The 19,965-nt window shown below is 50.8% G+C and overlaps 2 protein-coding genes across 3 annotated transcripts in view; both read left to right on the forward strand.

The window, feature by feature from the left end:
• LOC141074088 (ovochymase-2-like) overlaps positions 1 to 3,310 on the forward strand; it is a 55,628-nt gene extending 52,318 nt beyond the window's left edge. The window contains exon 25 of the mRNA XM_073561603.1: positions 2,435 to 3,310. Coding sequence (XP_073417704.1) covers positions 2,435 to 2,568 — 134 coding nt within the window. The 3' untranslated portion in view covers positions 2,569 to 3,310. The remainder of the gene's footprint in view (positions 1 to 2,434) is intronic.
• A 3,284-nt stretch (positions 3,311 to 6,594) lies between these two features.
• Positions 6,595 to 18,975, forward strand: LOC141074098 (NADH-cytochrome b5 reductase 2). 2 transcript variants are annotated; one of them, XM_073561632.1, is made up of 9 exons: positions 6,595 to 6,732; positions 9,989 to 10,135; positions 11,293 to 11,365; positions 11,537 to 11,643; positions 12,026 to 12,155; positions 12,409 to 12,492; positions 13,801 to 13,886; positions 14,896 to 14,995; positions 17,284 to 18,975. In XM_073561632.1, exons 1-9 carry the CDS (start codon positions 6,730 to 6,732, stop codon positions 17,454 to 17,456), a joined length of 903 nt encoding a protein of 300 aa, XP_073417733.1. In that variant the 5' UTR covers positions 6,595 to 6,729; the 3' UTR covers positions 17,457 to 18,975. The 2 variants fall into 2 exon arrangements, with proteins under 2 accessions (XP_073417733.1, XP_073417732.1); XM_073561631.1 differs by lacking the exon at positions 6,595 to 6,732 and adding an exon at positions 6,820 to 6,867.
• The last annotated feature ends 990 nt before the right edge of the window (positions 18,976 to 19,965 follow it).

Raw genomic sequence — 19,965 nt, forward strand, 5'->3', positions numbered from 1 at the left:
CGGCACGTGGTGCACAGTGTATAGTATACGGCACGTGGTGCACAGTGTATAGTATACGGCACGTGGTGCACAGTGTATAGTATACGGCACGTGGTGCACAGTGTATAGTATACGGCACGTGGTGCACAGTATATAGTATACGGCACGTGGTGCACAGTGTATAGTATACAGCACATAGTGCACAGTGTATAGTATACGGCACGTGGGGCACAGTATGTAGTATACGGCACATAGTGCACAGTGTATAGTATACGGCACGTGGTGCACAGTGTATAGTATACGGCACGTGGTGCACAGTGTATAGTATACGGCACGTGGTGCACAGTGTATAGTATACGGCACGTGGTGCACAGTGTATAGTATACGGCACGTGGTGCACAGTATATAGTATACGGCACGTGGTGCACTGTGTATAGTATACAGCACATAGTGCACAGTGTATAGTATACGGCACGTGGGGCACAGTATGTAGTATACGGCACGTGGGGCACAGTATGTAGTATACGGCACGTGGTGCACAGTATATAGTATACAGCACGTGGGGCACAGTATATAGTATACAGCACGTGCTGCACAGTGTATAGTATACGGCACGTAGTGCACAGTGTATAGTATACAGCACGTGGTGCACAGTGTATAGTATACGGCACGTGGTGCACAGTGTATAGTATACGGCACGTGGTGCACAGTGTATAGTATACGGCACGTGCTGCACAGTGTATAGTATACGGCACGTGGTGCACAGTGTATAGTATACAGCACGTGGTGCACAGTATATAGTATACGGCACGTGCTGCACAGTATATAGTATACGGCACGTGCTGCACAGTGTATAGTATACGGCACGTGCTGCACAGTGTATAGTATACGGCACGTGCTGCACAGTATATAGTATACGGCACGTGCTGCACAGTATATAGTATACGGCACGTGGGGCACAGTGTATAGTATACGGCACGTGCGGCACAGTGTATAGTATACGGCACGTGCTGCACAGTGTATAGTATACGGCACGTGCTGCACAGTGTATAGTATACGGCACGTGCTGCACAGTATATAGTATACGGCACGTGCTGCACAGTATATAGTATACGGCACGTGCTGCACAGTATATAGTATACGGCACGTGCTGCACAGTGTATAGTATACGGCACGTGCTGCACAGTATATAGTATACGGCACGTGCTGCACAGTATATAGTATACGGCACGTGGGGCACAGTGTATAGTATACGGCACGTGGGGCACAGTGTATAGTATACGGCACGTGCGGCACAGTGTATAGTATACGGCACGTGCTGCACAGTGTATAGTATACGGCACGTGCTGCACAGTGTATAGTATACGGCACGTGCTGCACAGTATATAGTATACGGCACGTGCTGCACAGTGTATAGTATACGGCACGTGCTGCACAGTGTATAGTATACGGCACGTGCTGCACAGTGTATAGTATACGGCACGTGCTGCACAGTATATAGTATACGGCACGTGCTGCACAGTATATAGTATACGGCACGTGCTGCACAGTATATAGTATACGGCACGTGCTGCACAGTGTATAGTATACGGCACGTGCTGCACAGTGTATAGTATACGGCACGTGCTGCACAGTGTATAGTATACGGCACGTGCTGCACAGTGTATAGTATACGGCACGTGCTGCACAGTGTATAGTGTACGGCACGTGCTGCACAGTGTATAGTGTACGGCACGTGCTGCACAGTGTATAGTATACGGCACGTGCTGCACAGTGTATAGTATACGGCACGTGCTGCACAGCGTATAGTATACGGCACGTGCTGCACAGCGTATAGTATACGGCACGTGCGGCACAGCGTATAGTATACGGCACGTGCGGCACAGCGTATAGTATACGGCACAGCGTATAGTATACGGCACGTGCGGCACAGCGTATAGTATACGGCACGTGCGGCACAGCGTATAGTATACGGCACGTGCTGCACAGCGTATAGTATACGGCACGTGCTGCACAGCATATAGTATACGGCACGTTGTGCACAGTATATAGCCTACAGTGCAGTATTCGCCTCTACGTGTCTCCCGGGTGTGGACTCTGAGCACCGTCTCTTCCCCCGGACTCTGCCCTGTAGATAAACCTCAGGATTCACCTTTGTTCTGTATTTCTTGGCTGACATAGTCAGGAGGCGCGGTGCTGGGGAAGTTGTTTGTTGGCCCAATATGTCCTTGTAACAAGGAAACCTGCAACCTTGTAACAGCGCTCTGCAACATCGGCTGTAACTTTCTAAACAGCAATTGTATCCAGTTTCAGGGACTCTTTGACAAAGACGAGGCGAAACGTCCTGCACGAAGTGTCGCTTCTGCTTTGTTGCATCGCTGTGATTTGCTGCATATCTGTGTAACATCAGGGTGCCATCCACAGATCTTGGCTGACATATAACCTTTCTCTGCAGCTCAGCTGACAAAGGAGAACATCCCCATCACTATAAAGTTCAGCGTCTCGGCCATCACCATAGTGGTCGGTGGCTCGGCCCAGGGCTCCGAGCTCCAGCTGTGGCTATCCTACTCCTTCCATGAGCAGAAATGAAGGCAAAGTGCAAATCTGCACCCGACCCGGCCCGTACAGACAAAATAAATCAGTAACTGTAGAGCCTTCCAGAAAATGTTAGTGAGAATCCTTTAATCCGGCATCTGATAATCCAGAAAATAATACTGATAATCCGACTCCTGTGCTCAACTTCAGTGTAAAGTGGATGGAAGCTGAAAATCGCAAAACAATCACCAAGGATTTCCAGATAATGTCTGTATCACCAGCGAGTCTCACATTCTTTTCTATGACTGCCCGATAATCCAGAATATTTGCTAACCCGAAAAATGATCCTGGATTAGAGAAATTGAGTGTCGGACTTTTAAAAATTCTGGATTGTCGGAATGTTACTGTGCTCAGTTCATTACGATTTCATCTCTGGGGTTGAGCTCTCTCCCGGTGGATGTCATTCGCCTTTACCACGAGCTGCGCAGTAATACAGTCGGCGGTGGTCTAAATCCAGGTGACAGCCCCCCTGTGCCGCGATAGCGGATAATGATTCCCCCCAGTCCGTAAGATCCTACAGAAAACCTACAGGTGCCTATTCTTTGTCAATTAGGCTCTATTGGCGTAGAAAGCGCTTTTGGAGGCAGGAAGTTCAGCTCTGCAGCACACACTGCAGCTCGGACAGGTTCAGCGCTGTGCAGACGAACATTTGTTGCATATTTTCTGATTTGCGTATCAATAGTTTGTATTTCCTGTCTCCTATAATAAATGTAATCGGCGCACGTCATTTATTACACGGGATTGTCACACGTTTGTATTGGATACACTGACGTCCACAAGCCCCGCTGCCCTACTAAAGCCCCCCAATATCAGCGACGTCATAAATCCTGTGTTATAAATGCAGCCAGCCACAATCTGAACAGTGCACAATCGCAGCCCACCCTCCCAGGGCGCAGCCCACCCTATAACAGCTCACCCTCCCAGGGCGCAGCCCACCCTATAACAGCTCACCCTCCCAGGGCGCAGCCCACCCTATAGCAGCTCACCCTCCCAGGGCGCAGCCTACCCTATAACAGCTCACCCTCCCAGGGCGCAGCCCACCCTATAACAGCTCACCCTCCCAGGGCGCAGCCCACCCTATAACAGCTCACCCTCCCAGGGCGCAGCCTACCCTATAACAGCTCACCCTCCCAGGGCGCAGCCTACCCTATAACAGCTCACCCTCCCAGGGCGCAACCCACCATATAGCAGCCCACCCTCCCAGGCGCTGCCCACCATATAGCAGCCCACCCTCCCAGGCGCAGCCCACTCTATAACAGCTCACCCTCCCAGGGCGCAGCCCACCCTATAACAGCTCAACCTCCCAGGGTGCAGCCCATCCTATAACAGCTCACCCTCCCAGGGCACAGCCCACCCTATAACAGCTCACCCTCCCAGGGCGCAGCCCACCCTATAGCAGCTCACCCTCCCAGGGCGCAGCCCACCCTATAGCAGCTCACCCTCCCAGGGCGCAGCCCACCCTATAACAGCTCACCCTCCCAGGGCGCAGCCCACCCTATAGCAGCTCACACTCCCAGGGCGCAGCCCACAATATCGCAGCTCAACCTCCCAGGGAGCAGCCCATCCTATAACAGCTCACCCTCCCAGGGCGCAGCCCACCCTATAGCAGCTCACCCTCCCAGGGCGCAGCCCACCCTATAACAGCTCACCCTCCCAGGGCGCAGCCCACCCTATAACAGCTCACCCTCCCAGGGCGCAGCCCACCCTATAACAGCTCACCCTCCCAGGGCGCAGCCCACCCTATAACAGCTCACCCTCCCCGGGCGCAGCCCACCCTATAGCAGCTCACCCTCCCAGGGCGCAGCCCACACTATAGCAGCTCACCCTCCCAGGGCACAGCCCACCCTATAGCAGCTCACCCTCCCAGGGCGCAGCCCACCCTATAGCAGCTCACCCTCCCAGGGCGCAGCCCACACTATAGCAGCTCACCCTCCCAGGGCGCAGCCCACCCTATAACAGCTCACCCTCCCAGGGCGCAGCCCACCCTATAGAAGCTCACCCTCCCAGGGCGCAGCCCACCCTATAACAGCTCACCCTCCCAGGGCGCAGCCCACCCTATAGAAGCTCACCCTCCCAGGGCGCAGCCCACCCTATAGCAGCTCACCCTCCCAGGGCGCAGCCCACCCTATAACAGCTCACCCTCCCAGGGCGCAGCCCACCCTGTGTCCTCGGGGTGCAGCGGTGGCCGCGATTGCACATTTTTCCCCCTTAATTTGTATAGGATTTCTGAGAATTGCCCGACGCCCGGCAGCTCTGGATCGGATGATGTGTGTGAACGCGGCGCTAAAGAACCTGGGAAATATCTGAAGATCTAATGAAAGTGAAGGCTGTAAGAGCCGTCGGCTTCCTGTTATTGTGCCAGTCGGGCACGGCCGCCGCCGAGGAGAAAACCACAAATCGCCCGTTGCTTCGTGTTTTGATAGTAAATAGAGACAAACAGAAGTTGTAAATTTGCAAAGTTGTTGTAAAATCCAGGAACTTTGACATTTACCTCTTCTTAAAGTCCTCTCTGCTCTCAATATCGGGGGGGTATTTTTAATTCTGTGTTGCACTGATTGCTGCCGTCTATCAGAGGTGTTTGGTTTCCTAGGTAAGGAGCGCACGCTTGCATGCTGTTTGGTATAGAGCTTGTGAGCGCTGCTCTGAAGTTGGCACCTTCAGTCTTCCTGCGCTTTTCCAGTGTTGCAGAGGCAAAGTTACCTCTGCAAGTGAGTGGGCAGATGGCACCAGCGGCGCGACCAGACCGCCGGCCTGAGCTGTCAATCTTCAGGAGCGCACTGCGCCCACCAAGCGGAGAGGCAAGGGGAGCGCTGCACCCACAAAGATAGGAACTCGGGACAAACCCTGTAATGGCGTTTGTTGTAGATTTTGGCTTTCAGATTGTGATCGCTGCATTAAGTCCGCACTTTACATGTACAGGTGTCAGCAGTGCACCCTGGGGCGCAGCCTTACACCCCTCGCTACATATGACTGTAGCACTTGTGACTGCAAGATCCTATGATGACCCCGGGGGCGGCTCGGGGGTCCCGGCCCAACATTAACACAAGATTACGTGGCACTACAGGTTCCAGGATGCACTGACACAGGACCGTCCCAATAGTCTCTGCCTGATTCATCAGTCGCGTCCTCATTTTTCTGTCTTTTCTTTCACTCGTGGACTTTGCAGCAAATTCACCAAATTGGCCGATGATTTGCCTCCACTCCCCGCTGCGGCTGCGTTTTTTTTTGCTCTTTTGCGTCCTGTTAGGCCATGTGCACACGCTGCGGTTTTGCTGCGGTTTTGGCCCTGCAGAACTGCAGCAGTTCTGCAGACATGGTACTTTACCATGTTAGCCTATGGGTTTGCAAAACCACAGTGCTACGCTGCGGTTTTTTACCTGCGGAAAAGCTGCGGTTTTTTTTTCCGCAGCATGTCAATTGTTTCTGCGGATTCTGCTGCGGTTTCACACCTTTAACATAGTAGAGGTGTAAAACCGCAGGCCAAACCGCAGCAAAACCGCAGGTCACTTTACCTGCGGTTCCGCGGGAAAAAACCCGCAGGTAAATCTGCAGTGTGTGCACATAGCCTTAGTGTAAATGTTGCCTGATCCTTTTAATGTCACCTGTGAACAATATTGGATATTTTGTCCTCGGCTTCAGATCAGGAGCAAAACTAAGAGGACGCGATGCGATATTCCAGAAAAGCCACAGATGATAAAGTGTCCAAAAAAAGTATGAAAAATCACAAGCGAAAACGACGAGGATTAGAAAAAACTGCAAAAAAAGAGCAAAAGCCAAATAGACCTGGTGCAAACCTATAAAGTCTTAAAATCCAAACTTTTACTAAAAAAAAGGAACCTACAAGACTCAAAAGGTAAAAAATAATCAGCACTACTACCCCCATCATGCAGCTAACCACAAGTCCTATCATCCACTGCAAACACATCAGATATCGCTCACCTATACCCACACACTACAGATTGTGAGGAGCTACAAGTGTCAGCTCTGTACCTGTGGCACCACAAGTTCCAGCATGCATCCTCACACACCTGCAGCCTCCTCTCCCCTCCCCCAGCATTGGCCCCAGAGCAGGAGGAGGATCCTGGAGGGAGGAGGAGACACCTCTGATATCAGGACCTGTCTGCTGCCTCCACTGCAAGAAGCCGAGCTGCCATCATGGTAAGTGCTGGAGCGGGGTGCACAAGTATTCACACCTCTGTGACACATTGATCTACATTGTTGAGATGCTCAGGACTCTGAGCTGCGGCCATCAGGGGGTTAATGGAATCCAAGTGTCAACACAATGTAACAAAGGTGTAAATATTGATACAAAGTGTCACAGCGGTGACCCCATAATGACCGGTGACTGACGGCAGCGGTGACCCCATAATGACCGGTGACTGACAGCAGCGGTGACCCCATAATGACCGGTGACTGACAGCAGCGGTGACCCCATAATGACCGGTGACTGACAGCAGCGGTGACCCCATAATGACCGGTGACTGACAACAGCGGTGACCCCATAATGACCGGTGACTAACAACAGCGGTGACCCCATAATGACCGGTGACTGATGGGGCGAAGACGTGTTCTGTATGTATCTATCTATCTATCTATCTATCTATCTATCTATCTATCAATCATCACATGGCCTAGATTCATGCATGTGTTGCTGGATTCCTTTTCTCTATAGTGTGCAGTTTTTGCAGCATGCACGTGTTCACACTAGGAGGTGCTGGTCGTTTTTTTGTTTATTATCTATCTACACTGTGTTCCAAATTATTATGCAAAAAATATTTCCTCCTATTCTCTAATTTACCTATATGAATTGCAGTCATTGTTATTTTCCAGTCATCTAATATTCTAGTATAATTGCAATGTTTTTGAACAAACTGCCTATGAAAACAGTATATTTTTTTAAAATAAGAAACACTCACAATGCAGGTTCCAAATTATTATGCACAGCAGAGTTTTCAACCTTTTTATTTTGAACAAAACAATGGTCAGTTGTGAAATTATAATCATTATCAGCTTATTACAGAATGAAATCAAATAGTTTTCAAGTCCAAACTTTCTTCTGGGTGATGTTACATTTGCACATAGGACCCTTGTTGGAAAGAAGCTTCTGAACGCTCTCGTCCATTGGATTTGTCAGTTTTTGGATGGTTTGTGCTTCAATTGTTTTGCCTGTGGACAGAATCCCCTCCCAGAGCTGTTGCTTAGAAATGAACTGCCTCCCGCCATCATAGACGCTCCTTTTGATGATGCTCCAGAGGTTCTCAATGGGGTTGAGGTCCGGGGAAGATGGTGCCACACCATAAGTTTCTCCTCTTTTATGCCCATAGCAGCCAGAGATGCAGATGTGTTATTTGCAGCATGAGACGGTGCATTATCAGGCATGACAATGATCTTACTGCGGAAAGCACGGTTCTTCCTCTTGAACCATGGCAGGAAGTGCTGTTCTAGAAACTCCACATAGATTATGGAGTTCATCTTTACCCTGTCAGGGATCCTAAAGGGGCCGACAATCTCTCTCCCCATGATTCCAGCCCAAAACATTACTCCACCTCCTCCTTGTTGGCGCCTTAGCCGTGTTTTCATGGGGTGTCCATCAACCAGCCATCCTCCACTCCATCCATCCGGACCATCGAGCGTTGCACGGCACTCATCAGTCTTCATGTCTCGTTTGGCCACTGGAGCCGTTTCTGCTTGTGTGCAGTGGATAGAGGTGGTGGACAGGATGGCTTACGCACAGCTGCAAAACTCTGAAGGACCCTGCATCTTGTTGTTCAGGGGACGTTGGAGGCACCAGCAGCTTCAAAAACTTGTCTGCTGCTATGACAAGGCATTTTTGCAGCTGCTCTTTTAACCTGACGCAATTGCCTGTTGGAAAGAGTCCTCAATTTTTCCTTATCAGCTCGCACACGTGTGTGCTGGGAATCAGCGACATACTTCTTGATTGTGCGATGATCACGATGAAGTGTCTTGGCAATGTTGATTGCAGTCATGCCTTGACCTAAACACTCCACAATTTGTGGCTTCTCAGCAGCCGACACATCCTTTTCCTTTCCCATTTTGGCAAAAAATGTCGGCTGCTTAATAATGTGGAACAGCCTTCTTCAGTAGTCTTGCCTTTATTTGGACACACCGGCCAAACTAATGTGCACAGGTCTCTGCAATTGCTTTCAGTGATATAAAGAGCCCTGACACCCATCACCAGCAATGAGTGTAAAGGACAAACACAAAAATTCTAACCTTATCACTCCGAAACTCTTTGTACATAATACTTTGGAACACAGTTTATATCTATCCATTATCTATCTATTCCATCTCTCCGTCCCTTCCATGATTCTTTGCTTTCCTTGGTGTAGCAGGTCATGCTGTGAATACGATTATGGTTCTGATATCGCAGTGAATAGAGCCATCGCCGTCCCATCACCCGGACGCCGCCTCCATGTGTGACACTACATGCCACGAGCGGCTCGGCTCTGCTACATCTGTGCCTCTCCATTCACGACCCCAGGGGGAATGTGGCTGGTCTGATGTATAGAGAGGGAGGACTGAGCGTCCATTGCCCCATGCAGTGGGTCGGGTGGTGTCAGGCCATGGGAGGGTCGGCGGCAGCTGCGGATTCTGCTGGGATACCCCATTATAAAGCCTGGGGCGCAGGGCGGGCGCACGATTTCACTGTTTGCACGTATAAGGGAGATTAACACGCCGGCATTAGCGAATTATTGAATATCGGGATCACGTTACAGAAAAATCCTCCAGCAAAGAACACAATTGTGGGGAGTGACCGGGCCTGATCCTGTGGGAGTATTATATTCTCCGGTTATTATAGAAATGTACCGTATGTGGTGCAGAAATACCGCTATACTGACACAGGCCCATATCCTGACACGTAGCCGTGGCCCCTGCTCACATATGACGATAGCTGTGTAACGCACGGTGTATGCACGTACAGAGATACTCTCCGTAAATAATGCTGCCATACAGTGCACACACGGCTCCAATCATTTTTAACCCTTTTTGCTCCGCACCACTGTTTTTCTTGTAAATAAGATAATCTGCGGTTTCTGAGTTTCTCCCGGCAAACAGTGAATATCGCACAACCCCCGGGGGCCACAGATGGGTCGTGGTGTTGTGTTTTTTTTTTTTTCCTGTTTATTTGAGTGAGTGCTGCCAGCAAAGCGGAGCAGGATGAGACCAGTCTCCATGTGTCAGAGAACGACCGACGTCTGCAGAAAGTCCTGTTCACACTCGTGCGTTTCTGGTCCGTGTAGACGCTGATGGCAGATGACGCTCTATGGACTTATTACACGGTGTGGTGCCATTAATAATGAGCGCCCCACAGATAGAACAGCGACAGACGCGGCGTCCTGAGTGCTGACGTGATGGCTGCACGGTGACGCTCTTTGCGCCTCTTGTTTTTCAGGAGACCGGTGTGATGGTCGCGCTCGTCGTGGCTGGTGTCACCATTTTATTATTCCTCATCAGATCATTGGGGTCTCGGCAGAAGAAAGCAGCGGTCACCCTGCTGGATCCGAACACCAAGTATCCGCTGCCGCTGGTCGAGAAGCAGGTACAGCAGTATGTGCGAGTGCCCAGGGGTCTGCCCACAGTGTGCCACGGTCTGCCCACAGTGTGCCACGGTCTGCCCCTTGTAGACAGGAATCACGTACCGCCGACTGTGGCTCTTACTGGAGGCCCATAAGCATCCCCATCACTGTGACCCCCTTCTACATGCCCTGCGTCTCCCCCGCACCCTGTGTTGTGCTCCTTGGTTGTGTGTTTCGCACCAAGGCTTCATCTGAGACCTTCCGGGAGTCCAAGAGGTCGCCCCTAAAATGGTGCCAGCTGCAGTGCCCCCCGGGGAGGATAGACGGTCAGCCCTGGTCATGCTGCCATCACTGGCTCAGTAGGAACAGGGCCAAGTGGTTACTGATGTCCTCACCGAGCCACTGATGTCCTCACCGAGCCACTGATGTCCTCACCGAGCCACTGATGTCCTCACCGAGCCACTGATGTCCTCACCGAGCCACTGATGTCCTCACCGAGCCACTGATGCCATGTCCGAGCCACTGATGTCCTCACCGAGCCACTGATGACCTCACCGAGCCACTGATGACCTCACCGAGCCACTGATGACCTCACCAAGCCACTGATGACCTCACCGAGCCACTGATGACCTCACCGAGCCACTGATGCCATGACCGAACCACTGATGGCCTCACCGAGCCACTGATGGCCTCACCGAGCTACTGATGACATCACTGAGACACTGATGTCCTCACCGAGCCACTGATGCCATGACCGAGCCACTGATGCCATGACCGAGCCACTGATGCCATGACCGAGCCACTGATGTCCTCACCGAGCCACTGATGACCTCACCGAGCCACTGATGCCATGACCGAACCACTGATGGCATCACCGAGCCACTGATGCCATGACCGAACCACTGATGGCCTCACCGAGCTACTGATGACCTCACTGAGCCACTGATGGCATCACCGAGCCACTGATGACCTCACCGAGCCACTGATGACCTCACCGAGCCACTAATGACCTCACCGAGCCACTGATGACCTCACCTGACTAGTGAAGCATCTCTTGGTGTCGGGAGCTCTCCCCATGTTGTAGGGGCCGAGATGTATGACTAGTGGTATTTCGGGAGTTGCTATCCATGCAGCACTCTGACGTTCAGCGTCACTGGTGGATTATATTCTCTATTTTCAGGAAATCAGCCATGACACCAAGAGATTCAGATTTGGCCTCCCGTCATCTGAACACATCTTGGGGCTTCCTGTAGGTAAGAATTGTGGCTGCATCCTGCCAGGAGCAGCGCCTCCCCGGTGTGCAGGTCATGTGTGGTACTGCGGCTCAGCCCCATACACATCACTAGGCGAGCTGGAGAGGGTGGTGCTGTGTGCAGCCATGTTTCCCGCACGTGCCTTATAACTGCCCCGACTTTATCACACAGGGCAACACGTCTATCTATCAGCAAAAGTTAACGGCAGCTTGGTGGTCCGGGCGTACACCCCGGTGTCCAGCGATGAGGTGAAAGGTCACGTGGACCTTGTTGTAAAGGTAAAGTATTGTGCTGCAGTGTAAAGTATTGCTGCATGGGACAGAAACATGCATATAGTGGCCACGCGGGGCCCTAAGGTGTCTGCAGTGCATTGTGGGTAATGTAGGATGCACTTTATCTGGCCCTAATGGAAGTGAATGCATCTCCCACAATGCACAGTGCACATTGTATGCAGACGCTGAACCTGAAGGGGGCGCTGTTTGTATAGAGAGAAAATCAGCAGAACTGTGAGTGCAGCTCTGGATGTGACTGGAGACAAATATCAGCTGCCGCTCCAGAGTTCTGCTGATGTCCTGCTGGTTCGGGGTCTGCGGGGGGTAGTGTGCTGCATTGTGTGGGGACGTATTAACCCTATAATAAGTCGTCCTTTCTGCTCTACAGGTTTACTACAAAAAAGTGAACCCGAAATTCCCGGATGGGGGGAAAATGTCCCAGTATTTGGACGGCCTAAAGATCGGAGACACTGTGGATTTCCGAGGCCCCAATGGTCTTCTGGTCTACAAGGGAAAGGGTGCGTGGTCCGGTACCCCATACGGTGACATACAGGCAATCGCTTACATGACAATTCCCTAAGACTAACTGTGAAAATTCTCCAACACGTTGGGCTCTCCAGAGTCTTCACTCACCAGGAATTGCCGTATAAGCGATTTCCTATTGCACATCGCTGCGAGGGACTACAACTCCCAGTGCGGCTCGTTTCTGCATCCCTCCCAGCATCAGCGATGACGGCTCCGGTGCGGGACTCATTTACTCTTTTCTTTCAGGTAAATTCGCCATCAGACTGGATAAGAAGTCAGAGCCGCAGACTAAGTCCACTAAGCACCTGGGGATGCTGGCGGGGGGGACTGGTGAGTACTGCGCTGGCGAGGAGGTGGGATGGGTGAGTGCTGCATGGGGGAGGGGTGAGTGCTGCGCCTGCGGAGAGGGAGGGGGGGACGGGTGAGTACTGGGCTGCAGGGAGGGGGGGACAGGTGAGTACTGTGCTGCGCTGCCAGGGAGGGGGGACGGGTGAGTGCTGCGTCGGCGAGGAGGGGGGGACGGGTGAGTGCTACATTGGTGGGGAGGGGGGGGCAGGTGAGTGCTGCGCCAGCAGGGACGGGTGAATGCTGTGCAGGCGAGGAGGTGGGGACGGGTGAGTGCTGCGTTGGTCGGAGCGGTAGGGACAAGGGGTGAGTGCTGCGTCAGCGGGAGTAGGGTGAAAACTGCGCCGGTACGGGCGGGAATGCTAAGCCATTACCCATGCCAGACATCTGTAATATAGAGGGGCGGTTTATATACCAGGAATCATTGCGTCATCTGCCCCTGGCAGGTGCAGTGTGAACCTGATAGGGGTTGTATTACATTAGACTGCGGTACTATGACATAATCCCTGAGTGACTGGTGAAACGCGCTGGTGTGTGCACGAGGCCGGAGGTCCAGGCGGAGCAGCGTCGTCTCCTGCCACATGGAACAGCTGCAGAACATACCGCACACTCGCATACAATGGCCTGACGGCATTATAGCGGCAGCTGCTGCGTTTACCCTGTAGCGACTGCTCTACTCTGACGTCTGCTTTTCTTATGCATTATTTAGCCATCACTCAGTATTCTGCGTACGTCCTGCGTCATTGTGTGGATGATGCACGGCAGAATAATTTTGGCACAGAATGGCAGCGTTATGTGGACAATATGTAGCAGTATTATATAACCATTGCATGGCGGTATTATGTCAGAATGGTATGGCAGCGATGTGTAAGCACTGTGTGACACTTACAGTATGTGGGCACTGTATTGCCGTGTTATGTATGGCAGCAATATGTGGTCAGTGTATGGCAACATGTTTGCACTGTATGGCAGTAATATCTGGTCAGTGTTTGACAATATCGTGTTTGCACTGTATGGCAGCCTAGTTTAGACACTGCATGGTGGTAATATGTGGGCAGTGATATATTGCCACCATATGGCAGTATTGTGGGCGCTGTTTTGCAGCATAGTGATGCTACTGCATGACAGTCCTATGGGCATGGTGATATTATGTAGGTCATGCATGTGTGTATTCTGTGAATATGGCGGTGATATGTGGACACTATATGTCAGTGATATGCATGCGGTGTGTTGCGGTATTATTTATTACCGTCCGCTCTCGGGAAGCTGTAACGACTCTCCTCCCGTCTCCAGGCATTACTCCGATGCTGCAGCTGATCCGTCACATCACTCAGGATCCGAACGATGACACGAGATGTTACCTCATTTTCGCCAACCAGGTAATAAGAATCAATTATAAAAAAGAAAAGGGGAAAAAAAACGCAGTGACAGTTCACACAATGCGCTGCTATTTTATATCAAATTTACCATCAATCAGTCTATTGTTCTCCGTTATCAGCCGTTCCCATCCGAGAAATAGTAAACATTCTGTGTTCAGGATTTTCCGGGTTTGTGCAGTTTTTCTCCAGTTCCTCCCTCACACGGGATCTTTTTTCATCTAATTCCTGCCATACTACATCCTGTGCTGATCCTCATCAGATCCCATCCGTTTGTATACAGAGAACCTCTTGTATTAGATACCGCAGGATCCAGTGGATTACTTTCAGATTGTGCCAGTGATGAGGGAGCTGTGCCATCGATGAGGCAGAAATAGATCCCAGAAATGTAAAGGAAAAGCAGGGATGGATCCGAGAAATTCTATGGAGGATGAGTAGATCCCAGATATAGAGGACATTGAGGAATAGATCCCTTAAATGTAGTAGTAGGAGGAGAAAGACATAGATCCCAGCTATGGAGAAGGAGTAGATCCTAGACATGGAGGAATAGATCCCAGATATTGATTAGATCGAATAACTGGAGGAGAAGGAGGAGGCAGACATATGTCCCAGCTATGGAGGAGAAAGAGAAAATGTTAGACATGGAGGAGTAGATCCCAAGTCATGGAAGAGAAGCAGTAGATCCTAGACATTGAGGCGCAGATCCCATAAATGGATTAGGAGACGGACATAGATCCCAGCTATGGAGAAGGAGTAGATTCTTGACATGGAGGAATAGATCCCAGATATGGAGTAAATTCCATAACTGGAGGAGAATGAGGAGGCAGACATATGTCCCAGCTATGGAGGAGAAAATCTTAGACATGGAGTAGATCCCAGATATGGAGGAGGAAGCAGACGTAGATCCCAGACATGGAGGAGGAGGCGGCGTAGACCCAAGATAGGGAGTAGATCTCATGTTTGGAGGTAAAGATCTCTCGAAGGTGACGGATCTGGTGTTTCTGTTCTTTAGACTGAAGATGACATTTTAGTTCGGTCAGAGCTGGAATCTGTCATGAAGTCTCATCCGGAGCAGTTTAAGCTTTTCTACACTCTGGACCGTCCGCCACAAGGTAACGCATCTGTGCAGCTTGTACACCGGCCCCTATAAACGGGGGGAGAAGGGCAGGCAGGCCCGGACACTGGTGCATGGGGGGTCAGGGACCGTCCGCCACAAGGTAACGCATCTGTGCAGCTTGTACACCGGCCCCTATAAACGGGGGGAGAAGGGCAGGCAGGCCCCGGAGACTGGTGCATGGGGGGTCAGGGACCGTCCGCCACAAGGTAACGCATCTGTGCAGCTTGTACACCGGCCCCTATAAACGGGGGGAGAAGGGCAGGCAGGCCCGGACACTGGTGCATGGGGGGTCAGGGACCGTCCGCCACAAGGTAACGCATCTGTGCAGCTTGTACACCGGCCCCTATAAACGGGGGGAGAAGGGCAGGCAGGCCCGGACACTGGTGCATGGGGGGTCAGGGACCGTCCGCCACAAGGTAACGTAGCTGTGCAGCTTGTACACCGGCCCCTATAAACGGGGGGAGAAGGGCAGGCAGGCCCGGACACTGGTGCATGGGGGGTCAGGGACCGTCCGCCACAAGGTAACGTAGCTGTGCAGCTTGTACACCGGCCCCTATAAACGGGGGGAGAAGGGCAGGCAGGCCCGGACACTGGTGCATGGGGGGTCAGGGACCGTCCGCCACAAGGTAACGCATCTGTGCAGCTTGTACACCGGCCCCTATAAACGGGGGGAGAAGGGCAGGCAGGCCCGGACACTGGTGCATGGGGGGTCAGGGACCGTCCGCCACAAGGTAACGCATCTGTGCAGCTTGTACACCGGCCCCTATAAACGGGGGGAGAAGGGCAGGCAGGCCCCGGAGACTGGTGCATGGGGTGTCAGGGACCGTCTGCCACAAGGTAACGCAGCTGTGCAGCTTGTACACTGGCCCCTATAACTGGGGGAAGGGCAGGCAGGCCCAGACACTGGTGCATGGGGGGTCAGGGACCGTCCGCCACAAGGTAACGCATCTGTGCAGCTTGTACACCGGCCCCTATAAACGGGGGGAGAAGAGCAGGCAGGCCCAGACACTGGTGCATGGGGGGTCAGGGACCGTCCGCCACAAGGTAACGCATCTGTGCAGCTTGTGCTCCGGTCCCTATAACTGGGGCAGAAGGGCAGGCAGGCCCGGACACTGGTGCATGGGGTGTCAGGGACCGTCTGCCACAAGGTAACGCATCTGTGCAACTTGTACACCGGCCCCTATAACCGGGGGAAGGGCAGGCAGGCCCGGACACTGGTGCATGGGGGTCCAGGGACCGTCCGCCACAAGGTAACGCATCTGTGCAGCTTGTCCACCGGCCCCTATTACCGGGGAAAGGGCAGGCAGGCCTGGACACTGGTGCATGGGGGTCCAGGGACCGTCCACCACAAGGTAACGCATCTGTGCAGCTTGTCCTCCGGTCCCTATAACTGGGGGAGAAGGGCAGGCAGGCCCCGGAGACTGGTGCATGGGGGGTCAGGGACCGTCCGCCACAAGGTAACGCATCTGTGCAGCTTGTGCTCCGGTCCCTATAACTGGGGGAGAAGGGCAGGCAGGCCCGGACACTGGTGCATGGGGGGTCAGGGACCGTCCGCCACAAGGTAACGCCTCTGTGCAACTTGTACACCGGCCCCTATAACCGGGGGAAGGGCAGGCAGGCCCCGGCCGCTCTGCCACATGACACCAGATAGTTGGGGGTCGCTCGTTAATGCTCTTCAGTTTCTGCCTCTGACTAGAATTACCTGAAATGCCCAAAACCCTTTTACTTAAAGGGGCCGCTCCTGTGTTTTATTAGTACGGGGTATCGGCTGGGAACCGCCCGCCAGTCATTGGGCTAGACGGGACGGTACCGCCGCCTGGGCTCTGATGACAGTGGCCGTCACAGGCATCGGAGGGATTTCTGATCCCTCTATATGGACCCATCTATCACCCCTTGGCTCTCAGGTTAATAGATGTATACGGGACGATATCTGTGTATACGAGGACGCCATCTTAAAGGGCTATTCTCATCTCCGTAAGCCATGGCATATCACTGGGATCCCCGTGTATCCTGAGTATATGGAGCACAGATTCAACGTTGTGCCCCATTTTTGTGTTTTTCCCTGCGTCTGGTGCCTCTGGCCCCTCGGCTCTACAGGACACGTACACCAACCTCTTCACTCTGCCGGCACTTACTGACATGGGAATAGCCATCAACTTAAAAATCCCAAATAATCCCATTCAGGGAATGGGCGAGCCGAAAGGCAGGATGGGGGAGGAACAAGCATCGCGGGGGTCGTGGTTCTGGTGGTCTAACATTCATTATTTCATGCATTGTATCCAGGCTGGAAGCACGGAAGCGGCTTTGTCACGGCCGACATGATAAAGAAGCATCTGCCTCCCCCTTCAGACAACCCCCTGGTGCTCATGTGCGGCCCCCCACCTATGATCCAGTTTGCATGTCAGGACAACCTGACCAAGCTCGGATATCCAGAGGACCGGAGATTCTCCTACTAACACTGACTGTAGATCGGTTCTGGAAAGAACGACTGGATGAATGATGATGCCTCCTCCGGGACCACCCGGACAATACCCAGCGGGGGGTGCCGTGCCTAACAGACTGCATCCCTCAGTGCCCAGACCGGATCTTGTGGTTCTCCTCCTCAGAATATTTTTTATTCCTACCGCTGTCAGGTATGTTCCCGTCCACGAAGACTGAGGTTGTGCGGCCCCATTTTTCTGCCCTTTGCGGGGTGTCTAGTTTAAAGTTGCAGTTGCAAAATCCTACTCCAATGTAAAAAGACATATATAGCTTGACTAAACTGCAACAATTTTTTTTAATAAATGCCTACCTTTTATATTTGGCGCATTTTGTACCTTTTTAAATTCCGGAAATTAAATTTGGGCCAAAATTTGCAGCATTTTTCGGCTTTAGACTTAATCTGTCTGATTGTCCTTAGCCACACCCCTCACAGTAAGCCACGCCCTCAAACATTTCATAAGTTTTTTTTCACAGTTTGCAACCTTTTTGCAAATAGCAACTTTATGGGGCTCATTTTACTTGAAAAACTAGCACAAAGTCAATAATGTGAGTCTCTGGCCTTCATAAGGCAGTGTGTGAAGTGGCAAGCTTCATTGACTTAGGCCCTGCAATAGGCACATCAGTGTATCAGTTTTATCTGGAGTGCTCAATTACAGGGGTCTTCTGTGTTGCAAATTAATCTCGAGGATTACAGATTGGCTCCATCGCATGCAATACATGTAGACTGAGAAACCATTAACTGTAAACTTTTTGTAAGGGTTAGACAATGTCTATTTTAGTAAGTACATGTGATATTTTTGCCGTCCACTTTATATTTCTTACACCGGGTAGTGATAAAACGAGTACTAACTTTAACATGACATCATGACGGTTACTAAAGCTGTGGTCTACATACTGCTGCTTTTCAGCTTTTGCCAAACTACAACTCCAAACAGGCACTGACAGCCGGCAGGAGTTTAAGCATTTCTACACATTGGACCATCCGTAGATTTGCTCCCTCTGTAGATTTTAAGCCGCTGGACTTTTACAGTTTACTACAGTAAGTTATTTTCTGCACTCATAAATTATCTATTTGTGATATATCTATTATAAAACTGAACATGGGGTGGTTGTTGACCCCTTTACAGTACCCTAATACTTGTATTTTTTTTTTTTTTTGCATTGAGGCATTTGAAATTGTGATATACTGAACTACTGTTTATCTAGCTGTGAATTGCAGAATAAGAACCAACTCAGGATCAATATTTCTTTGTAAGATGTTTCATGATCAACTTATAACTTAACATTTGAGAATCTAACATTTTGTACATCTTTTATTGTAGTAATGGCCCATTGTCATCAGAACTGGTTTAGATGCTTAAACTTCATCTTTAAACTTGTTTGTTGTATAAAATGTTATTTCAGTTTTGCCCCAGTTAAAAGGTGATGTATCACCTATGTTATTTTTATATTTAAGTCCAGATACTCATACATATTTTTGCTTTGTAAATTGTTTTTATTTTAGGATTTTTTTATTCTAATTTCTGTAACATAATTATTGGGGCAGACATATTGCCTGAGCTGCTGCTAACGGCATTTAGAAGATTTGCTTTACAGCTGCCACAGTGACCAGCGATGCAATAGGTCTTGCATGGGAGAATGTTGTGGGCATGCTCTGTGATCTGTGCAGAGATCATTGTGCAGGGAGAGGGAAGAGGTGAACTGCGCCCATCACCTATAGTGAATGGTGGGTCCTAGGTTATCTACCATAGAATTCAATGTACATCTCCAATCTACCTATTATAGGGTATCATGCTTTTTTACTTGTTCTGTGGTTGTTATGGAGAGAGTGGGAAGAGATGACTGTGCCATCACCTACTATCTTCTATGGCAGAGTGTTGTGGGCATACTCTGTGACCTGTGCAGAGAGGGACGGGGAGTAGAGTTTTGACCATGCTGTGTGATAATGCATAGCTCATTGTACAAGGAGGGATAGGTGATGAGGCGAGACTTATCTATTGTCCTCTAAAAATGAATAAACAGAAAATCACATTGCAGGATTGTTACATAATTAATTTGCATTTTATTGCATGAAATAAATATTTGATACAATAGAACAACAGAACTTAATATTTGGTGCAGAAACTTTTGTTTGCAATAAGAGGTCAGATGTTTCCTGTAGTTTTTGATCAGGTTTGCACACTCTGCATCAGGGATTTTGGCCCCCTCCTCCATACAGATCTTCTCCAGATCTTTCAGATTTCGGGGCTGTCGCTGGGCAACATTGAGTTTTAGTTCCCTCCAAAGATTTTCTATTGGGTTCAGGTCTGGAGACTGGCTAGGCCAATTCAGGACCTTGAAATGCTTCTTACGGAGCCACTCCTTAGTTGCCCTGGCTATGTGTTTCGGGTCATTGTTATGCTGGAAGACCCAGCCACGACTCATCTTCAATGCTCTTACTGAGAGGAGGTTGTTGGCCAAAATCTACCGATACATGACCCCATC

The sequence above is a fragment of the Dendrobates tinctorius genome, unplaced genomic scaffold (assembly GCF_039654945.1).
Source record: "Dendrobates tinctorius isolate UK_male_01 unplaced genomic scaffold, ASM3965494v1 ptg000323l, whole genome shotgun sequence".
Classification (NCBI taxonomy): Eukaryota; Metazoa; Chordata; class Amphibia; order Anura; family Dendrobatidae; genus Dendrobates; species Dendrobates tinctorius.